The following is an 18,134-nucleotide window of genomic DNA, read 5'->3' on the forward strand; positions in this document are numbered from 1 at the left end:
TGAATAGTTATAAGTCACATTTAAAACTCTGCAATTTGATTTGCTTTATTTGGCTAGCTGCCGGATGCCAATGTTTTTTATATTAAGTCGGCAAATGCTTAGTTTTAATCAAAAAAAGAATTTTATGCATTGATGATAGATTTCGAGAGGAAAAATAAAGTCTTAAATTTATACAGTTATAGAACTTAAATCATTTTATAAGAAAGCCTGGTTTAGATATGTATGTTTCAATTAACAAAGTAATTTTTTGAAATTTAAACGTCAATTTACTAACAATTTAGTCTACTTTAGTAAAAAAATCTCGATTTTGATATACATTAAAAAAAAAACAGATATTCATATAATGATACTTTAGCATGTCAGTGGAAGTTTGACTTAATAATCATGCAAAATTATAATTTATAGGAAAAACTACTCCTGCTTATTAGACTGTCAATTGTTATTAGTTCTCCACCAACCCATGATAAACTAAAAGGCCAAAATAGTATAAAGATTGTAATACTTTGAACTCTCGGGATTATATAGATATACTTACATTTTTTTTATTTTTTTTTAACTTGTTTCCGTAAATTAGTGAAAAATTATGAACAACCAAACAAAATTTCACACCAAAAGTGCGACTCTAGCATAAGATATGTTCATGTATAAGCTCATGTAGTTTTCGATCAAATGCATTAAGCTAATTTTAGTACTAATTCTTTATGAAATCGTGTACTTATTTTTAACGATTTATCTACTACAACAACTTGTGGAAAACTTTAAAAGGTGATAGAGCCGCCTACATTGAAAATTTTCCAATATTCATCGTATATGATTTCACTTTATATACCATCAACAAAACTTACCACCAACCTTGATATACAAATAATAAATAAACAAGAATCACAAGAGAAGAAGAGTGAGCTAGTCCACTTGGGACTTCTTTACTTTATATTAACATAGACTAGTAAACCCCCAAGTTGTATATTTAAACCCATCACTCTTCTTCGACAAAATCACTCTCTCATTGTCCACTCTCACATTTGCATTGAAAAAACAAACACATTTTATCAAATATGGTAGGCCAAATGAAATCATTTCTCTTCTTATTCATTTTTCTTGTTCTATCCAAAACCGTGGTATCAGCTCGAAAACCATCCAAATCGCAACCAAAACCGTGCAAAAACTTTGTCCTCTACTACCACGACATAATGTTCGGCGTCGACGACGTGCAAAACGCGACTTCTGCAGCCATTACCAGCCCGCCTGGCCTCGGGAATTTCAAATTCGGGAAACTCGTGATCTTCGACGATCCAATGACCATAGACAAAAACTTTAAATCCGAACCTGTAGCACGTGCTCAAGGATTCTATTTCTACGACATGAAGAACGATTACAACGCGTGGTTCGCGTACACGCTCGTGTTCAACTCGACTCAACACAAAGGCACGTTGAACATTATGGGAGCAGATCTTATGATGGTGAAGAGTAGAGACTTGTCTGTGGTCGGAGGTACGGGTGATTTTTTCATGTCTCGAGGGATTGTCACGTTTGAGACTGATACCTTTGAAGGTGCTAAGTATTTTAGGGTCAAGATGGATATCAAACTCTATGACTGTTACTAAAAGAGACCATAAAATGGTTCTCGAGAGAGAGAGAGAGAGAGTGGCTGACTACTATGAAACTTTTGATCATCGAATAAGTTTAAGTTGGGATTTTTATGTTTTTAGTTCAATTTGCGGTTTGATGTATTATATAAATGATTTTGTTGTGTCATGTGTTGATTGATAAAAACTTACACTATGTTTTACAATATCATGCGATGATAGAAAAGTAGGAAAAATATATCTACAACACCACTAGTCAAATATAAGTGTGTCACATGTCACTAAACAATTTGATATTCTAATAATTAGTGTCTTAAAACAATTTTTTAACTTTAAATTCTTAAAATGTGTTTCAACAAAGTAGCCAAGTTAGGCATGACCAATTTCGGATAATAACGGAAGGACTCAAAGTCAAAGCATAGGGCTCGTATGTAACATTGTTAACAAAAGATTAGTGAAAATTTAGATTTTTAAAAGATTAAAAAAATGTTGTTAGATGTTAAACATGTAAACACAGAAGCACATGTAATTTGTAAACTGTAAACACCGAAGCTACACACTTCTGCAGCATCCCAATACACATGACTACGTGTGATGCCTTTACCCTCTGTCCACAGACTGTGACACGCACATTCTTCTTTCTTTTTTTCTTCGTAAAAATAAACAAATACTCTCCAATACATTTATATAAAGATTGAAAAAAACATCAATAAAATCCAGAAGGTTTATCAAAATAATGAAATTAAATGGTCTAAGGAAGTGTCAGAATTAAAATGATAGACGAGTGATTGATTGTAACACCCAATGATCCAAAATTGAATAAATGACATGAACAGTTTCGTCTCTATGATTATGGACAGAGAAAAAAAAAGGGTTTTCTTAAAATTACAGAAAAGGTGGAAACTTTTGGGTTAGTTTAGTGAGCCGCGCTCTAAAGAAATGAAAAGTAAAGAAGAAGAAGACGAGGAAGATGATGGAGAAGGAGAAGGAGAAGGGCAAAAAGGGAAGGGATTTATGGAAAAGTTAAGAAGAAGAGCTGTGTTTGTAGGCCATAGAAGTGTCTTTCGCCGACCTTGCACTCCTGCGCACATTAGCTTCAACCCTAACAACCCTTCTTCTTCTTCTTCCTCTAATTTCTCATCTAGAAAGCTCGCTGCTTCTCTCTGGGAATTTTATCAGTATTACGACGACAACGACCACCAGATTCCTCCTCTTGCTACTAGAATGCACCGAGTTCCGTACAGTTCTGCCGGTCCGAGTAACCGTCGTCTCCGTCACGGCCATGGAAAGGCGGCGATTGTAGATAAAACTAATGGTCTTGATCTCACTGATCATCAGGTCTCTCTCTTCTACTCTCATAGAACTTTGGAGAGACTACAACATGGTGATTTAGCCTTTGATTAGTCTGGTCTTTTTTAGTTGATTTTATTCCATGGAGCTGATTTGTTTTAGGGTTGGGCATTGCTCAAGTTTGGATATTTTTTTTTTGACAATGTATCGTTTTGCCCTTGAAAGTTTGAATTTTGTGACTTGGGTTGTGATGAACCGGTGGATTGTTCTGCTTCTGGTTCTGGGTTTTGGGTTTTTTCCAAAGTTTATATTGGTGATAAGTGTTCTGGAATTGCCTAATTGCTCTGTTTCTGGTTCAGAGGTTTTTAGTTTTTGGCTAAATTTAGGATTTTCCCAATTGCTCTGTCTTGGTTTTGGANTCTCAATTTTGCTTCCTGAGAAGAAGAAAATAAAAACACCCCATGATCCAAAATTAAATACATGAACTTCATGTCATGAAGTCATGAACGGTTCCGTCTCTATGATTATGGACAGAGAGAAAAAAAGTTACAGAAAAGGCGGAAACTTTTGGTTTAGTTTAGTGAGCCGCGCTCTAAAGAAATGAAAAGTAAAGAAGGAGAAGAAGATGAAGATGGTGGAGGGGAAGAAGAAGGAGAAGGAGAAGGGCAAAAAGGGAAGGGATTTATAGAAAAGTTAAGAAGAAGAGCTGTGTTTGTAGGCCATAGAAGTGTCTTTCGCCGACCTTGCACTCCTGCGCACATTAGCTTCAACCCTAACAACCCTTCTTCTTCTTCTTCCTCTAATTTCTCATCTAGAAAGCTCGCTGCTTCTCTCTGGGAATTTTATCAGTATTACGACGACAACGACCACCAGATTCCTCCTCTTGCTACTAGAATGCACCGAGTTCCGTACAGTTCTGCCGGTCCGAGTAACCGTCGTCTCCGTCACGGCCATGGAAAGGCGGCGATTGTAGATAATAATGGTCTTGATCTCACTGATCACCAGGTCTCTCTCTTCTACTCTGATAGAACTTTGGAGAGACTACAACATGGTGATTTAGCCTTTGATTAGTTTGGTCTTATTAGTTTTAGGATTGGGCATTGCTCAAGTTTGGATATTTTGTGAGAATGTATCGTTTTGCCCTTTGAAAGTTTGAATTTTGTGACATGGGTTGTGATGAACTGGTGATTTTTTAGCCCTAAGATTGTTCTGCTTCTGGTTCATGGTTTTTTCCAAAGTTTAGATTTTTATATTGGTGATAAGTGTTCTGGAATTTCCTAATTGCTCTGTTTCTGGTTCAGAAGTTTTTAGTTTTTGGATAAATTTAGGATTTTCCCAATTGCTCTGTCTTGGTTTTGGAGTTTTGAAAGTGAAGGCAATAAGCCAATAATATTGCCATTGATTCTAAGCTCATGTGTGCTTGATTCTTGATTACTAGATTTTGTTTTCTTAGTCCTGCAGAGGATTCTCTTATAAGCTGTGATTAGGTTAGGTGATGGGGGATTCTATCTAAAATTGTGATCTTTAGTGCAACCTCAGTTACTTGGTTCTTTTACTAGTTTACTCTCACTGCGCTTGAAGATGCCTTTTGCTCTGGCTTTTCCTTTTGATCGATGCAGTTTCAGTAAAAGAATCAGTTTTCATTCTTCCATTTAACAATTTTGCTGTGGTTGTTGTGTCCCAGCCAGGGAGTGCAGGAAGTATAAGGAGACAGATTGGTCAAATGCTGATGAAGCATCATCATTTAATCGAAAGAAACGACCATGCTTTGCAGCCTGTATCTCCTACAAGCTATGATAGCTCCCTCGAGGTATTCATATTCTTTTATTGTATGGTATCTCACTTCTTGGGATTAGTATTGAGATGGATCATTTCTTCAGGTTGCTCCATATAATGCAGCAGTTTCTCCGGGAAGTTCGTTGGAGTTCCGTGGAAGAAGACGAGCTGGTGAGCCTAACTACAATCTCAAGACATCTACCGAACTTCTTAAAGTACTGAACAAAATCTGGAGCCTCGAGGAGCAGCATTCCGCTAATATCTCCTTGATAAAATCTTTAAAAGCCGAGCTTGCTCATTCACGTTCCCGGATCAAAGAGCTTCTCAGATGCCAGCAAGCTGATAGACGCGATATGGATGATTTCGTGAAGCAACTCGCGGGAGAAAAGCTGTCAAAAGACACGAAGGAACACGATCGGTTAAGCTCTGTTGCGGGTCAATCTCTAGAAGATGAGCGTAGATTGAGGAAACGTTATGAGAGTTTGTATAGGAAATTGGCAAAAGAGCTCTCGGAAGTGAAGTCGACGTTGTCTGACTGCGTTAAGGAGATGGAGAGAGGGAGTAAGTCAAAGAAGATTCTGGAGAGATTATGTGATGAGTTCGCAAAAGGGATTAAGAGTTACGAAAGGGAGGTTCATGGTTTAAAGCAGAAGTTGGATAAGAACTGGAGAGGTTGGGATGAACAAGATCAGATGGTTCTTTGTATTGCTGAATCATGGCTTGACGAAAGGATTCAGAGTGACAACGGATCAGCGTTGGAGAAGCTTGAGTTTGAGATAGAAACATTTCTTAAGACTAAACAGAACGTAGATTCTAATGAAACAGCGAGGAACCGCCGGAGTTCACTTGAGTCAGTTCCATTTAACGCCATGAGCGCCCCGATTTGGGAAGTAGACCGTGAGGAGGAGGAGGAGGAGGAAGAAGATTCTGGCGGAAGCGACTCGAATTGTTTCGAGCTCAAGAAACATGTTGGTGATGTTGCGAAGCCACCACGACTCGGCGATGAAACTGAGAAACCGGAATTAACAAAGGAGGCAGATGTTGTTGTGTCTGGTGAAAAACTGAGGAGACGGAACCAAAGCCCTTCGAGTTTACAAGTGAAGTTCGAGGATCAAATGGCGTGGGCGATGTCTTCTAATGAGAAAAAGAAAGCTAGAGCCATTGAAACTGAGCCTGAAACTGAGCCTGAAACTGATAAATGTACTAAAGAAACGAACAATGTGGTTGGAGAAATGATTAGAACTCATCGGAGGTTATTGTCGGAAACTCGGGATATCGATGAAGCTTCTTGCAGTTACACATCAAGGAGACAAGAGAGCCCGGTTCGTCAATGGAATACGAGAACCGTAATAACACCTGATCTTGGTGCTCCACAGGGAGTAAAGGACAACACTTTGAAGGCTAAACTAAGCGAAGCAAGAACAAAGAGTTCGAGGCCACGGGTTCGAGTATTCAAGGGGTGAGCTTTTGATGTAATTTGTATCGGATAAGAGCCATTGCTGATGGTGAAATGGTCAGACTCGGAGATGGAACAGAGCTGAGATTGTTGTTGTCGGAAATAGACAGAACTTGAGAAGTTCCATGTGTGGATATATATGTTCATATGTGAATCCTACGCATCTGTAGAGCTATATGTTGGTAACTATGTATAAATGTATATCTGTTTTATATCGATTTGATCCTTCTCTGAATTTTGTTTTTTTGATTTTTGTTTCGGACAAAAGAAAAGAGTTGTGAATACTGAATACAGTAATGTTGGCTTTTGAACTTTTAATGAAGAGACAATAAAGAGCTGAAACGGCGCCGTTTGAATATTTCCGTTGGCCTAGCTATATCAAGTTTTTTTTTGTCCTCGTCTCTCAAAAGTCAAAACACAGAGAGAGATGGCGACGGCGTCGTTTAGGTGGATCTTGCAGCTACACAGAGACGTACCAAAAGCGGCTCGATTCTACGAGAAAGGTCTTGATTTTTCAGTCAATGTCGTCACCTTACGTTGGGCGGAGCTTCATTCTGGTCCTCTCAAACTAGCTCTTATGCAATCTCCAAGGTGTTGCCTTAATGCCTATAACCTGTTCGATCATTTGCCTCAATGAAACTTTTCTAATACCCTGAAGAGTTGTTTTTTTATTTGGTTGCCTTCAATTTACTGTCATGTATGATGATAAAGCTTTGATGTTATTGAGGAATTTTTTGTTAGATCATTGCGAATATGAATATCATTGTTTTCATGCAGCGAGCATATGGTGAATGAGAAGGGATACTCTTCGCTACTATCGTTTACTGTGACGGATATTAATACAACAATCTCAAAACTTATGGAATTAGGAGCTGAGCTTGATGGCTCTATCAAATACGAGGTCCATGGCAAGGTAAAATGCAATCTTATCCTGCAAATTAGCTCCAATCTCATTGTTTATCTTTTGTTGTGTGAAGGGATTCTGAAATCTTTCTTTTTTGGTTTCTTTTCAGGTTGCTTCTGTGAGATGTCTTGATGGTCATGTCCTCGGACTCTATGAACCTTCCTAGGTTCTCAATACATGAGTTTTCTCAGTTCGGATTATGTCTTAGTGTATTTGATTTTGATTTTTCCGAGACTTTTAATAAACAGATCATCTAAGTTGAACAATGGTCAAAATATTATAGTAACCGCTCATTGGATGTTTAGTACCTTCATAGATGTTTGACAAATATAAAAGCAAGGTGTAAACAAAAATAGAGGTACTGCATTTTCTTATTCTGAAATCTGAACAAAATACTCGTGAAACAATGTGGTTTTGAATCCCAGTTCCAAGACAAAAGGGTTCTGTGAAAAATAAAAAAACAACTGTCAATGGAGTGTTCAATTGTTCTTCCTAGCAAGCTTAGTCCATTCGGTATGGTATGCACCGGGACGATCAGTTCTCTCATAAGTATGAGCTCCAAAGAGATCTCTCTGCGCCTGAACAAGATTCGCCGGCAATCTAGCGCGTCTATAAGTATCGAAATACGCAAGACTCGCACACATTCCAGGCGTGCTAATCCCAGCAGAAACAGCCAAACCAACAACTCTTCTCCAAGCAGCTTGTCTCTGAACCATCCCTTTAGCAAAGTCAGGATCAACGACAAGACTCGCCAAATCCGGGTTCCTCTGGTAAGCTTTCTTGATCCTATCCAAGAACACCGCTCTTATGATACACCCTCCTTTCCAAATCCTAGCTAACTCACCGAAGTTCAAGTTCCAACCTTTCTCTGAACTCTTAGCTCTAAGCAGATTCATTCCTTGAGCATAACTACATATCTTAGAAGCGTACAAAGCTTGCCTAACATCATCAACCAATCTCTTCTTATCGATTCCGCTCGACGCAGAACCAATCTCTTCTTTCAAACCAGCTTCTTTCAACACTTTCGCAGCGTTCTCCCTCTCGTCTTTCAATCCACTCAAGTACCTACAATCCAACGAAGCAGCAATCGTAGGAGCCGCCACAGAAAGCTCTGCCGCTTGCTGAACAGTCCATTTCCCAGTACCTTTCATACCAGTCTTATCCAAAATCTTATCCACTAACTCACCATCACCAAACTCATCCTTAACCCTAAATATATCAGAAGTAATCTCAACCAAGAAACTCTCAAGCTCACCTCGGTTCCACTCCGTGAAGATCTCAGCAAGCTCCTCATTGCTCAATCCACCAACGTTCTTCAACACATCATAAGCCTCGGAGATCAGTTGCATATCTCCATACTCAATCCCATTATGAACCATCTTCACGAAGTTTCCAGATCCACCTTCTCCGATGTAAGTAACACAAGGTCCATCTTCAACCTGAGCTGCTACTTTCCCCAAAATGTCCTTGATGTTATCATAAGCTTGAAACGATCCACCAGGCATTAACGAAGGACCGTTACGAGCACCTTCTTCGCCGCCGGAGACTCCCATACCTAAATAGAGCAATCCTTTCTTCTCAGCTTCGGAGATCCGTCGCTCTGTGTTCTGATACCACTCGTTACCGCCGTCGATGATGCAATCTCCGGGCTCCATGTACTCGGAGAAGGCATCGATTGTTTGGTCAACGGGAGCTCCAGCTTTGACGAGGATGATGAGAGATCTAGGCCGTTGGATCGAGAGGACGAAATCTCGAGGAGAGTATTGGCCGGAGACTGGGAGGTTTCCTTCGACGGCGGCTCGATCTAGGGTTTCGTCGACTTTGGAAGTGGTTCGGTTGTAGACTGAGATCGGGAAACCTTTCTCGGCGATGTTTAGGGCGAGGTTTTGGCCCATTACGGCGAGTCCGGCGAGACCGATTCGGGAGAGAGCTGCGGACTCCATTGGAGAGAAGATAGAGAGGATCTTTTGTGTAGAGAGAGAGAGAGAGAGAAAATGAGGTAAGTGGAGTGATGAGAGAGAGTGGTGCGGAGATATTTATACTGTAAAATTGGACGGACTCGTCGATGGAGCCAAGGGACAAACCAAAACGATGATCTCAATGTTTTCTTAAAAACGCCGTCGTTTGGTAGGTACTATGAACTCAGTGATTTCAAACGATGCCGTTTGGTTTCAAATATGATTCCGAAATTAGTACCACCTCCCAAAACAGTAACATTCATTTTTTTTTAATATTTTTATATCCAACTTAGTGGGGGTGTTGGATTTATTAATCTCTCTAATCATGTTTCATATTTTAATCTATTTTTGTTGTGAAATGATCTTTTAATATAGTACTATCAATATGGTAGTGTCCATGTTGAAGTTGGACGCTACCTCTTCCTTTCGTCTCTTCATGTGTATTTCAATTATTTTACATCAACTTGATATTTATTATTAGCCTTTTGACGATGTTGAATGGTCGGACAAATTTTGCATATACGAGTGTCTAAGTGGATGAATAAAAAACATGACAAGAGTTTTTCGACCAAAGCACTGACCAAAGGACTAAACTTCTCAACTTAGCTAAGTAGCTAGTAATCCAGTTTTATGTCAAAAGCACAAATTATTGTCGTGTTTAAACTATGTCAATACGTATATTTGTGATTTGTGTTTTTATATTTTATACGATTGTAATACGGAAATGTTGAAACCTTACACATCCTTTATAGACTTATTGTTAATTAGTTGGTGGGAAGTGGGAACAACAACTTCCCGGTAACCAAACCGATCGATTTGGTATGTAGTAGCCAAATTATGAGAGCACAAGTCGACTTTTTTAACCAAAAGATTACACTTTATTTATTGGAAAAAAATCCTAGTTATATATATATACTAGAATTTGCACACGCGCACGCGCGGGATTTTAATTTAAAATATTTTTTATCAACAGAAATTGTTGAGCTCAAATATAATAATTCCAACTTTTGAGTATAAATATATAACTTACTTTACTCAATGATATACAACATATATATTTTTAAGACAATATTTCTTTGTTATATCTATTTGCGATTTTACGTGGGATTTTAGTTAAATTTTTTATCAATAAGAATCATTTAATATGAATATAATTTAAAGATTAAAGGATAAATCTATATAAATACCGTACTTATTTTACTAATCTATATATAACATATATTGTCTGGTGTCGCAATAATATTGTCGACAAAATTTTTTATCTTTAAAAGAGTTTATTCCATATTCATATCCCACGAAAACATAATTTTAAAAGTTCTAACGTCAATGTCGATCATTGACCTAATTATAGAGACAATTTAAACATATCGATATCCAACATTAAATGCAAATATACAAAGTTTCATGAACAGTTTTACTGCTATGTCGCTACAATGAGATTGTCCAAATGCATCATCTGTCATAATATAATTTCAGACTAAGTCAAAAATGCTTAAATGATGAAATATTTAAACCCCACAATGAATATTTATTCATTAATCCAAGCTACATATATTTCTAAAATCTCATATGCTATTTGCAGATGTTAATATTGTGATGTAACCCCATCTTCGTCTTCTAAAAAAAAATATAGTATACTTTAAATATGTTGTTTTGCCATTGTTTTGGGTTTTTTTTTTTTGAACAAATTCCAATGTTTTGGGTTAAAAGAATTTGACTATATATAGATATATATATGTTATATTTGTTATATATATTTTATATCATGTTATAAAATTGTAGCTCCACCTTATAAGATATGCTACACAAATCACATGCCACTTTTTGTAACGGCTTGTATATTATTTTTTCTATATTTCCTGACCATTGATTTTGTTTTTTAGATAGATTATTTTTTCAAAAAATTTTTTCATAGTTTTCCCAAATAAAAGTGTGCCCCTTTGTTTTAGATCAAAACTTTTAAGTTAAGTTAAGTTAAGTAATTAATATTTTCTTTCTTATAAGTAAAATTTAATAATAAATCTTTATAGTATATGTTTCTTAGAAACTAATGTTTCACTTCAATTTTATTTTCATGTTTAGATTTTTATAAATACAATTACATAACTTGTTTTTTTTATTCCACCATGCATTAAAATCTTACTTACATTCTAAAACCCATTAACCCAATCTAAATTTTGGAATATAATCATTTTTTGGTAATAATTTTAATAATAATGTTATTACTAAAACAAATTTATTGTATTATTTTTACTATTTTAAAATTTTCATTAAATTTACTTAATTCATTTTTAGATAGTTATTAATTTTATTATTTACTAAAAAATTATATTATTATTTATACTATTCTAAAATTTAATTAATTTTAGTTAATTCGTTTGTTATTTACTTTTACTGTTATTAATTATAATTAATAAATATGCAATTAATGAATATTAAAAATAATTATTTTTATATAAAAAAAAAAGTTGATTAGGTGGTTGGTGATGTGGAGGAAGGAGAAGTGAGCAAAGTTACCTTTATATATATAGATATCAAAATAAAAAGTATGTGAATGTAACGAAGAAGGGGGAGACTTTGACCCTCTTGTGACGCTTTGTTTCTTTCTTGCAGTCAACCATGTGTCAGTAAGGACAAGTACTAAATCTAGGACGCTTTGTTGCACGCACATCAACAAAAAAGTGACCAGTAGAGCAACTTACACTTTATTATTACATCACCAAACCCAAACAAATAATGAACTAAAGTTAACAACAAAAGTCCAATGCCCATCAACAAGTACATTACACAAAGTTTCAAAAAAAAAATGGTGACAATAGAAAGAAATGGATAAATGGAGAGCCACAAATTTTTCTTGGTTATATATAAAGTTGGAGGAGTCATTTCATCATTCAAGCTTCACCAACCTTGCCAATGAGCGACTTTCGGATCTACACACATTCAAGAACAAAAGTTTAAATGCTTAAAAGAAGATCAAATTGGAGGACAAATGGGAAGAGTAGTTTTGAAAGCAATGAGACTACTGCAAATTTAGGAGAGCAAATGGGGGATTTTGTCTAACCTCGGGAAGTTTCTTGCGGAAGGCAACCTCCAACCTCGCATCAAGCGTGTTTTCACACACGATTTTCCCATCACGAGAAGCCAACACCACTCCTCCTGCACTGTTGTATATATATCCACAAGTGTCATCAATTTGGTATTAGAGTTTTGGTTCTTTCATAGTTTTGATGGAAATTTAATTACCAGGAAAGGGCATGAGGATCATCATCTGAAGGAGCAGGAGGAAGGAAAACGTCCTTGTCGACAACGATCTCAGGAGCATGAACCTTTGCTTTCTCACAATATTCCTCAGTCGCTTCATCCAGCATAGACTCAACCATGTGAAGATCTTCTTCACGACAACGCAGTAACACTGCAGGCTCTTTCAATCTAAGCAAACACTACAAATCACATCCCAAACACAAAATTTAGAGAACAATTATTACAGAGAAAAGAACAAATGAGCTTTCTTTGTAATTTAACTTAAGACTGATCAGAACCTGGACAATGAGATCTTTCAAGAGATGTTTATACTGACGGTGATGAAGGTTGAAAAAGCCATGTTGGCTAACTTTCAAGAGTTTCTTAGCAGCCTCTTCTTTCATTGCATTGACAATGTCATCTTGAGCTTGTAGAACCTTGATCCTCGACGCATTCAGTTGCATTGAGTAATCACTATTACAGAGAACATAGACAATTAGCCGTGGCCTAAAATCAAGACATAACCACACTCTATCTATATTTCTTAAAAGAAACAAAGAGGAACACATAATTTTCAGATCTCAGTACAAACAGAGGAGGAGGAGGAGAGTGAGAAAGATGTGAGAGCTCACATCTTCTTTCTGACATCGACCTGTTTCTCCTTCTTCTCATACTCTTGTTTAATCTTCTTCTTCTCTGCTTCAACTATCTGCAACTTCTCAATGTTGAATTCCTGTAACATCAACCACATGTAACCCACATTACCACACAAAGTTAGATCAAAACCCTTTGCTCAGATCACAAATATAACCCCACAGAGCCTATGAACTTGTTGACGGAAAAATCTTAAGATCCGAAGATCAAGTGTAATAGTCACACAAGAGTCAAGAACTTTTCAGAAGAAAGATCAAAATGCTCACACAATACATTGTGCAGTGTAGTGAATATTCCGGAGAACTTAACACGAAATAGACAAGTAAGATCAAGAGATCGAGAGAGAGAGAGAGAAGATTTACGGACTTCTTCAGCGGAGATAGAGATCTCATTGGCCTTTTCTTCAGCTTCCTGGCGGAAAAAGCTAAGCATCTGGTGGAACTGGTTGACAACTTCGGCATCGTTCATCTTTTTCGCCTCTTAGCGGAGAGAATTACAAAACCAGTGTGAGAGAGATGTTGTTGTTGTAATGGAGTAGAGAAGAGATATATGGATGATGAAGAAGCCGTTTCGTCTTCGTTATTATTATGGTGGGTTTGGGTCACAGAATCAGCAGTTATGTTGTTCATCCAACTAGAAGATTGGGACTATAGAATTAAAGTCTAGAACCATCCCCATCTCACTCACGTCACGTGTTTCTCATTTTTATGTCAGTAAATATACATTAATCATATTATTTAGAAACAAATCTCATTTTTATTTTCATATGCATTATAACATTAAATTTTACAAATTATATAGATGTACTTTTATACATTTTTCTATCTTCTTATTTTTTTCTTTGTAAGGAGTATTATTTAATTGTAATCACTAATTTGTGGCTATAATTACTAATTTCTTTCTTTTTTTCACTCAAAATTTTATCAAGCCCTTTTTTTTTTTTATTGTGTGTATCTGTCCCAATTTCCAAGTCTTAGTATTGGATGAATGATTTCTAAATCCATATGGAATTGTAAATTCTAGAAATCAAAATACATGGATTTTGAAATAACATGTTTTATCCTTGGATTTGAATCCTTCTATTTTACACTTTCAAATCCATACAAATCCATTTAAAACATATTATGGATTTTGAAATCCAAAAACAAATCATTAAATGAATAACATGGGATTTTAACAAGTATTTGTAAATCATAGAACCAATAACACATCATTTTGATAAGTATTTTAAAATCAATGATTGAATAACACATAATTTTTGTCTGGATTTCCAAATCCATTAAAATAATAGAACCAATAACCCCTCTTAGTCACATTTGTTAGCAAAAAGCAAATTTCTAACCACTTATAGTTTTTGAATATGATTTATATATTAAATTATATATTGATTTGAGTTTATAAATATATTGAAATAATATATTATATGTGTTGGTTTGGATTTATTTAAATTAATATATTATAATTTTTGTTTAATAACTTTTTAAAAATGTTTATTAATATCTATTTTATTTAATATAATGTGGCATTATTTGATTGGTTTAAACAAGAGAGGTGAATACGTTGCACATAATCGTCGGAGGTGTGTCTATTCTCGCTCCGGAACCGGATAAATTGTGAGAAAATTAAAACTATCGTCTACATGTTGATTGAACCCTGGTCCCCTACATTCGACGGGACACCTTAACCTTTGTACCATTTTAGATCATCGCCACTTAAACACAAAACTAATATATATATATATACCCGATTACCAATAACATTATATTAAACATTTGATAGAATATGTTTGATATTATAAGTATATGTATGTATATATATATAATATATATGTATTTACACTTCCAACGCGTACTCAGTTCCTAATTTTTTCAAAAATATTGTTTCTACGCTTTCAAATATTTCCGCTTCCGTGTATCCGCTTCCAATTCCATGCAGCTTAGATAAGTACCATACAAGTACATTTTTTTGCGACGGACACTTTTGTAAAATCTGAGAATGTGGAATATCTCACTGCCCCGAGTACATTTTCTTGTAAGTCTCTTTATACCTTTATTTTCTTGTAATACTACATGAACTATCTTTATGTTTGTTTTATGTAGTAGTACACCTGATTTTTTTTTAAAAAAAATCTAATATAACTATATATAATAGAATATGCAGAAATGACTATTTGAAGACTTTATTTTCTTTTTTGCAAGACTCAATTACAAAATATGGATGCGAGGAGAAACAAAAGCAATACTTTTTTACCAAAAAAAAAAAAAAAGCAATACTTGGAAGAGACGAAAGAGAAGGATTAGTGCATTATGTGTAAATCACCATATATCTTGTATGAATAATAATAGCAAGAAAGAAAGAGTATAGTACTTTTATAGGCCCAATCCCTTAGATACGAGTATGGTATTTTATAAGCCCAATTCCTAAGATATGTTATTTCTTTGTAGAGCCCAATCAATCGGAAATCCTTATTTTTTTTCCGACATAAAAAAAAAAAATATTAATAAAGAGTATGGTATTTCTTTATCACGTCACGTGTTTCTCATTTTTATGTCAATAAATATACATCAATCATATTATTGAGAAACAAATCTCATTTTATTTTCATATGCATTATAACATTAAATTTTACAAATTATATAGATGTATTTTTATATATTTTCCTTAATATAATAATATGTATGTGTGAATCTATCTTCTAATTTTTTTCTTTGTAAGGAGTATTATTTAATTGTAATCACTCATTTCTTTCTTTTTTTTTTCACTCAAAATTTTATCAAGCCCTTGTTTCTGTGTGTCATTGTGTGTATCTGTCCCAATTTCTAAGTCCTAGTCACATTTGTTAGCAAAAAAAAGCAAATTTTTAACCACTTCTAGTTTTTGAATATGATTTCTTTTTTTTTTTTTTTTTGTCAACAGTGTTGGATATGATTATAAATAATGAATAGAGATAAGCTCAATTCTCAAAAATTAACAACTCTTATTAATTATTTTGTGAGCCAAAAAACCTCTGATTTTTTCCGCGCTTACGTTACATGCTTACCAGTAAAGAGATATATTAGCCGTTAGTGTGTGTGAAAATGCTTTGAAGCCAATGAGTTTATAAGTACTCAACGATCATAAGCTTCAGTGCATAGAAACGGTCAACGTTTCTTTTGTTTTCTCTGCTTATAAAAGTGAAGACTTTTTTTTTTTGGTTCGCCGGCTAAAACCTGCCGGCGTATCTTTTGAAACCTCACTTTCATAATTCTTTTTTTAATCCTTACAAACTTCTCAAGCTAAAGAATAATTCTCTGTTTTTCCTTTTTACAGTTTGAAACAAAAAAAAACTAGTTTCTTCACAATGCATATCTTCTTCTTCTTCTTCTTCTTCTTCTCTTTGATTCTCTGTTTTGTTCAGATTTCTTCATCTCAGACTCTTGAAGAAGACAAGAAAGCTTTGCTTGATTTCTTGTCTCATTTAAGTTCGTCTCATCTCCTTTGGAACCAGAGCTCTCCGGTTTGTCATCGCTGGACCGGAGTTACCTGCAACGCAAACCGTGATCGAGTTGTATCCGTTAGATTGCCTGCGGTTGGATTCAACGGTTTGATTCCTCCTTTCACCATCAGTCGTCTCTCTTCTCTCAAGGTTTTAAGCCTTCGAAATAACCATTTCACCGGAGACTTCCCTTCTGATTTCATCAATCTCAACAACTTGACTCATCTCTATCTACAACACAACCGCCTCTCTGGTCCTTTACCATCGATTCTCTCCGAGTTAAAGAATCTCAAGGTTCTTGATCTGTCTAACAATGGATTCAACGGAAGCATCCCAGCTTCTCTTTCGGGTTTGACCAGCCTTAGAGTCTTGAACCTCGCAAACAATTCCTTCTCTGGAGAAATCCCCGATCTTGATCTTCCAAAGCTGAGTCAACTCAACTTGTCCAACAACAAGCTCGTCGGTACAATACCAAAGTCTCTTCAAAGATTCCAAAGTTCAGCCTTTTCTGGCAACAACACTACCGAGAGGAAGAAGGAACAACAACACAAGATTCCTTTCGGGTTAAACCAGATTGCTTTCCTACTGATTCTGGCTGCAGCTTGCGTGTTAGGTGTCTTTGGGTTCTCCGTTATAATGATCGCTTGCTGCCTACGGAAGAAATGCTTCCCAGGGAAACTGAGGAAGAGAGACTCGTCTTCTGCTCCTCCAGGAAACTGGACGTCTAGAGATGATAACACTGAAGAAGGCGGGAAGATCATATTTTTCGGGGGAAAAAACCATTCCTTTGATTTAGATGATTTGCTAACCTCATCTTCAGAAGTTTTGGGGAAGGGTGCTTTTGGGGCAACCTATATGGTAACAATGGAGGACATGAGCACGGTCGTAGTGAAGAGACTGAAGGAAGTTGTAGTTGGAAGACGAGAGTTCGAGCAGCAAATGGAGATCATTGGTATGATCAGACATGAGAATGTAGCTGAGCTTAAGGCTTACTACTATTCCAAAGACGATAAGCTCGCTGTTTATAGCTATTACAGTCAAGGAAGCCTCTTCGAATTACTGCACGGTTAGTTACTCTTTCACTTTCTCATTCTTATGTTTAGTCAAAAGCAACAATGAGTAAACAACAAAAAGTTTCAATTTTGATTGCAGGAAACAGAGGAAGGTATCGTCGAGTACCGTTAGATTGGGATGCAAGATTGAAAATAGCAACTGGGGCAGTGAGAGGGCTGGCTAAAATCCATGAAGGGAACAATGGTAAACTCATCCACGGGAACATCAAGTCCTCAAACATCTTCTTAGACTCACAATGCTATGGCTGCGTAGGCGATCTTGGCTTGACGACAATCATGAGATCTCTGCCTCAAACCACTTGCCTTAATTCAGGTTACCACGCACCTGAAATAACAGACACGAGAAGAAGCACACAGTCTTCAGACGTATACAGCTTCGGTGTGGTTTTACTCGAGCTCTTGACAGGGAAATCACCAGTAAGTCCAGCGGCATTAGTAACAACACAAGGCGAAAACATGGATTTAGCTAGCTGGATAAGAAATGTGGTGGCGAATGAGTGGACAGGGGAGGTTTTTGACATGGAGATACTGAGTCAATCAGGTGGTTTCGAGGAAGAAATGGTAGAGATGTTGCAAATAGGATTGGCTTGTGTTGCTCTGAAGCAACAAGATCGACCTCATATATCTCAAGTTTTGAAATTGATTGAAGATATTCGATCAACTGATGCAGAATGAGAGAACAAACACAAAGTTGTAGCCTTTTAAAGCAATTCTTTTATTGA

General features: G+C 36.1%; 6 protein-coding genes across 7 annotated transcripts; 4 read left to right on the top strand and 2 right to left on the bottom strand.

Annotated features, from left to right (window-relative positions):
- LOC104714777 (dirigent protein 5) lies at nt 970-1,794 on the top strand. Its single transcript, XM_010432233.2, has one exon. It carries the CDS (start codon nt 1,056-1,058, stop codon nt 1,602-1,604), a length of 549 nt encoding a protein of 182 aa, XP_010430535.1. The 5' UTR covers nt 970-1,055; the 3' UTR covers nt 1,605-1,794.
- Nucleotides 3,307-6,419, top strand: LOC104714778 (uncharacterized protein At5g41620). Of its 2 annotated transcripts, none has more exons than XM_010432234.2 (3): nt 3,307-3,881; nt 4,561-4,686; nt 4,757-6,419. In XM_010432234.2, the coding sequence occupies exons 1-3, from the start codon at nt 3,477-3,479 to the stop codon at nt 6,113-6,115; spliced, it is 1,890 nt and encodes a 629-aa protein (XP_010430536.1). In that variant the 5' UTR covers nt 3,307-3,476; the 3' UTR covers nt 6,116-6,419. The 2 variants fall into 2 exon arrangements, with proteins under 2 accessions (XP_010430536.1, XP_019085244.1); XM_019229699.1 differs by having other exon boundaries at nt 3,754-3,881; nt 4,565-4,686.
- Nucleotides 6,493-7,319, top strand: LOC104714779. The gene is made up of 3 exons (XM_010432236.2): nt 6,493-6,699; nt 6,886-7,021; nt 7,122-7,319. Exons 1-3 carry the CDS (start codon nt 6,536-6,538, stop codon nt 7,176-7,178), a joined length of 357 nt encoding a protein of 118 aa, XP_010430538.1. The 5' UTR covers nt 6,493-6,535; the 3' UTR covers nt 7,179-7,319.
- Nucleotides 7,358-9,028, bottom strand: LOC104714780 (6-phosphogluconate dehydrogenase, decarboxylating 1, chloroplastic). Its single transcript, XM_010432237.1, has one exon. The coding sequence runs from the start codon at nt 8,953-8,955 to the stop codon at nt 7,492-7,494; it is 1,464 nt and encodes a 487-aa protein (XP_010430539.1). The 5' UTR covers nt 8,956-9,028; the 3' UTR covers nt 7,358-7,491.
- Nucleotides 11,655-13,487, bottom strand: LOC104714782 (V-type proton ATPase subunit E3). Its single transcript, XM_010432238.1, has 6 exons — nt 13,231-13,487; nt 12,843-12,943; nt 12,510-12,684; nt 12,214-12,410; nt 12,032-12,131; nt 11,655-11,900 (listed from the first exon to the last, which is right to left on the bottom strand). The coding sequence occupies exons 1-6, from the start codon at nt 13,330-13,332 to the stop codon at nt 11,862-11,864; spliced, it is 714 nt and encodes a 237-aa protein (XP_010430540.1). The 5' UTR covers nt 13,333-13,487; the 3' UTR covers nt 11,655-11,861.
- LOC104716089 (putative inactive receptor-like protein kinase At1g64210) lies at nt 16,235-18,087 on the top strand (the record flags this gene model as incomplete). The annotated part of the gene is made up of 2 exons (XM_019230175.1): nt 16,235-17,405; nt 17,492-18,087. Coding segments are annotated over 2 exons (1,767 nt in total), but the record flags the coding sequence as incomplete, so codon positions are not given.

Source organism: Camelina sativa, chromosome 9 (assembly GCF_000633955.1).
Source record: "Camelina sativa cultivar DH55 chromosome 9, Cs, whole genome shotgun sequence".
NCBI classification, from domain to species: Eukaryota; Viridiplantae; Streptophyta; class Magnoliopsida; order Brassicales; family Brassicaceae; genus Camelina; species Camelina sativa.

Coding starts and splice junctions, on each gene's coding strand:
- LOC104714780 (XM_010432237.1), bottom strand. CDS start 8,955: ATGGAGTCCGCAGCTCTCTCCCGAATCGGTCTCGCCGGACTCGCCGTA.
- LOC104714779 (XM_010432236.2), top strand. CDS start 6,536: ATGGCGACGGCGTCGTTTAGGTGGATCTTGCAGCTACACAGAGACGTA. Junction 6,700..6,885: donor GCTCTTATGCAATCTCCAAG/GTGTTGCCTTAA, acceptor GTTTTCATGCAG/CGAGCATATGGTGAATGAGA. Junction 7,022..7,121: donor AATACGAGGTCCATGGCAAG/GTAAAATGCAAT, acceptor GTTTCTTTTCAG/GTTGCTTCTGTGAGATGTCT.
- LOC104714778 (XM_010432234.2), top strand. CDS start 3,477: ATGAAAAGTAAAGAAGGAGAAGAAGATGAAGATGGTGGAGGGGAAGAA. Junction 3,882..4,560: donor TTGATCTCACTGATCACCAG/GTCTCTCTCTTC, acceptor GTTGTGTCCCAG/CCAGGGAGTGCAGGAAGTAT. Junction 4,687..4,756: donor GCTATGATAGCTCCCTCGAG/GTATTCATATTC, acceptor TCATTTCTTCAG/GTTGCTCCATATAATGCAGC.
- LOC104714777 (XM_010432233.2), top strand. CDS start 1,056: ATGGTAGGCCAAATGAAATCATTTCTCTTCTTATTCATTTTTCTTGTT.
- LOC104714782 (XM_010432238.1), bottom strand. CDS start 13,332: ATGAACGATGCCGAAGTTGTCAACCAGTTCCACCAGATGCTTAGCTTT. Junction 12,944..13,230: donor TCTCTATCTCCGCTGAAGAA/GTCCGTAAATCT, acceptor TTGATGTTACAG/GAATTCAACATTGAGAAGTT. Junction 12,132..12,213: donor GATCCTCATGCCCTTTCCTG/GTAATTAAATTT, acceptor TATATACAACAG/TGCAGGAGGAGTGGTGTTGG.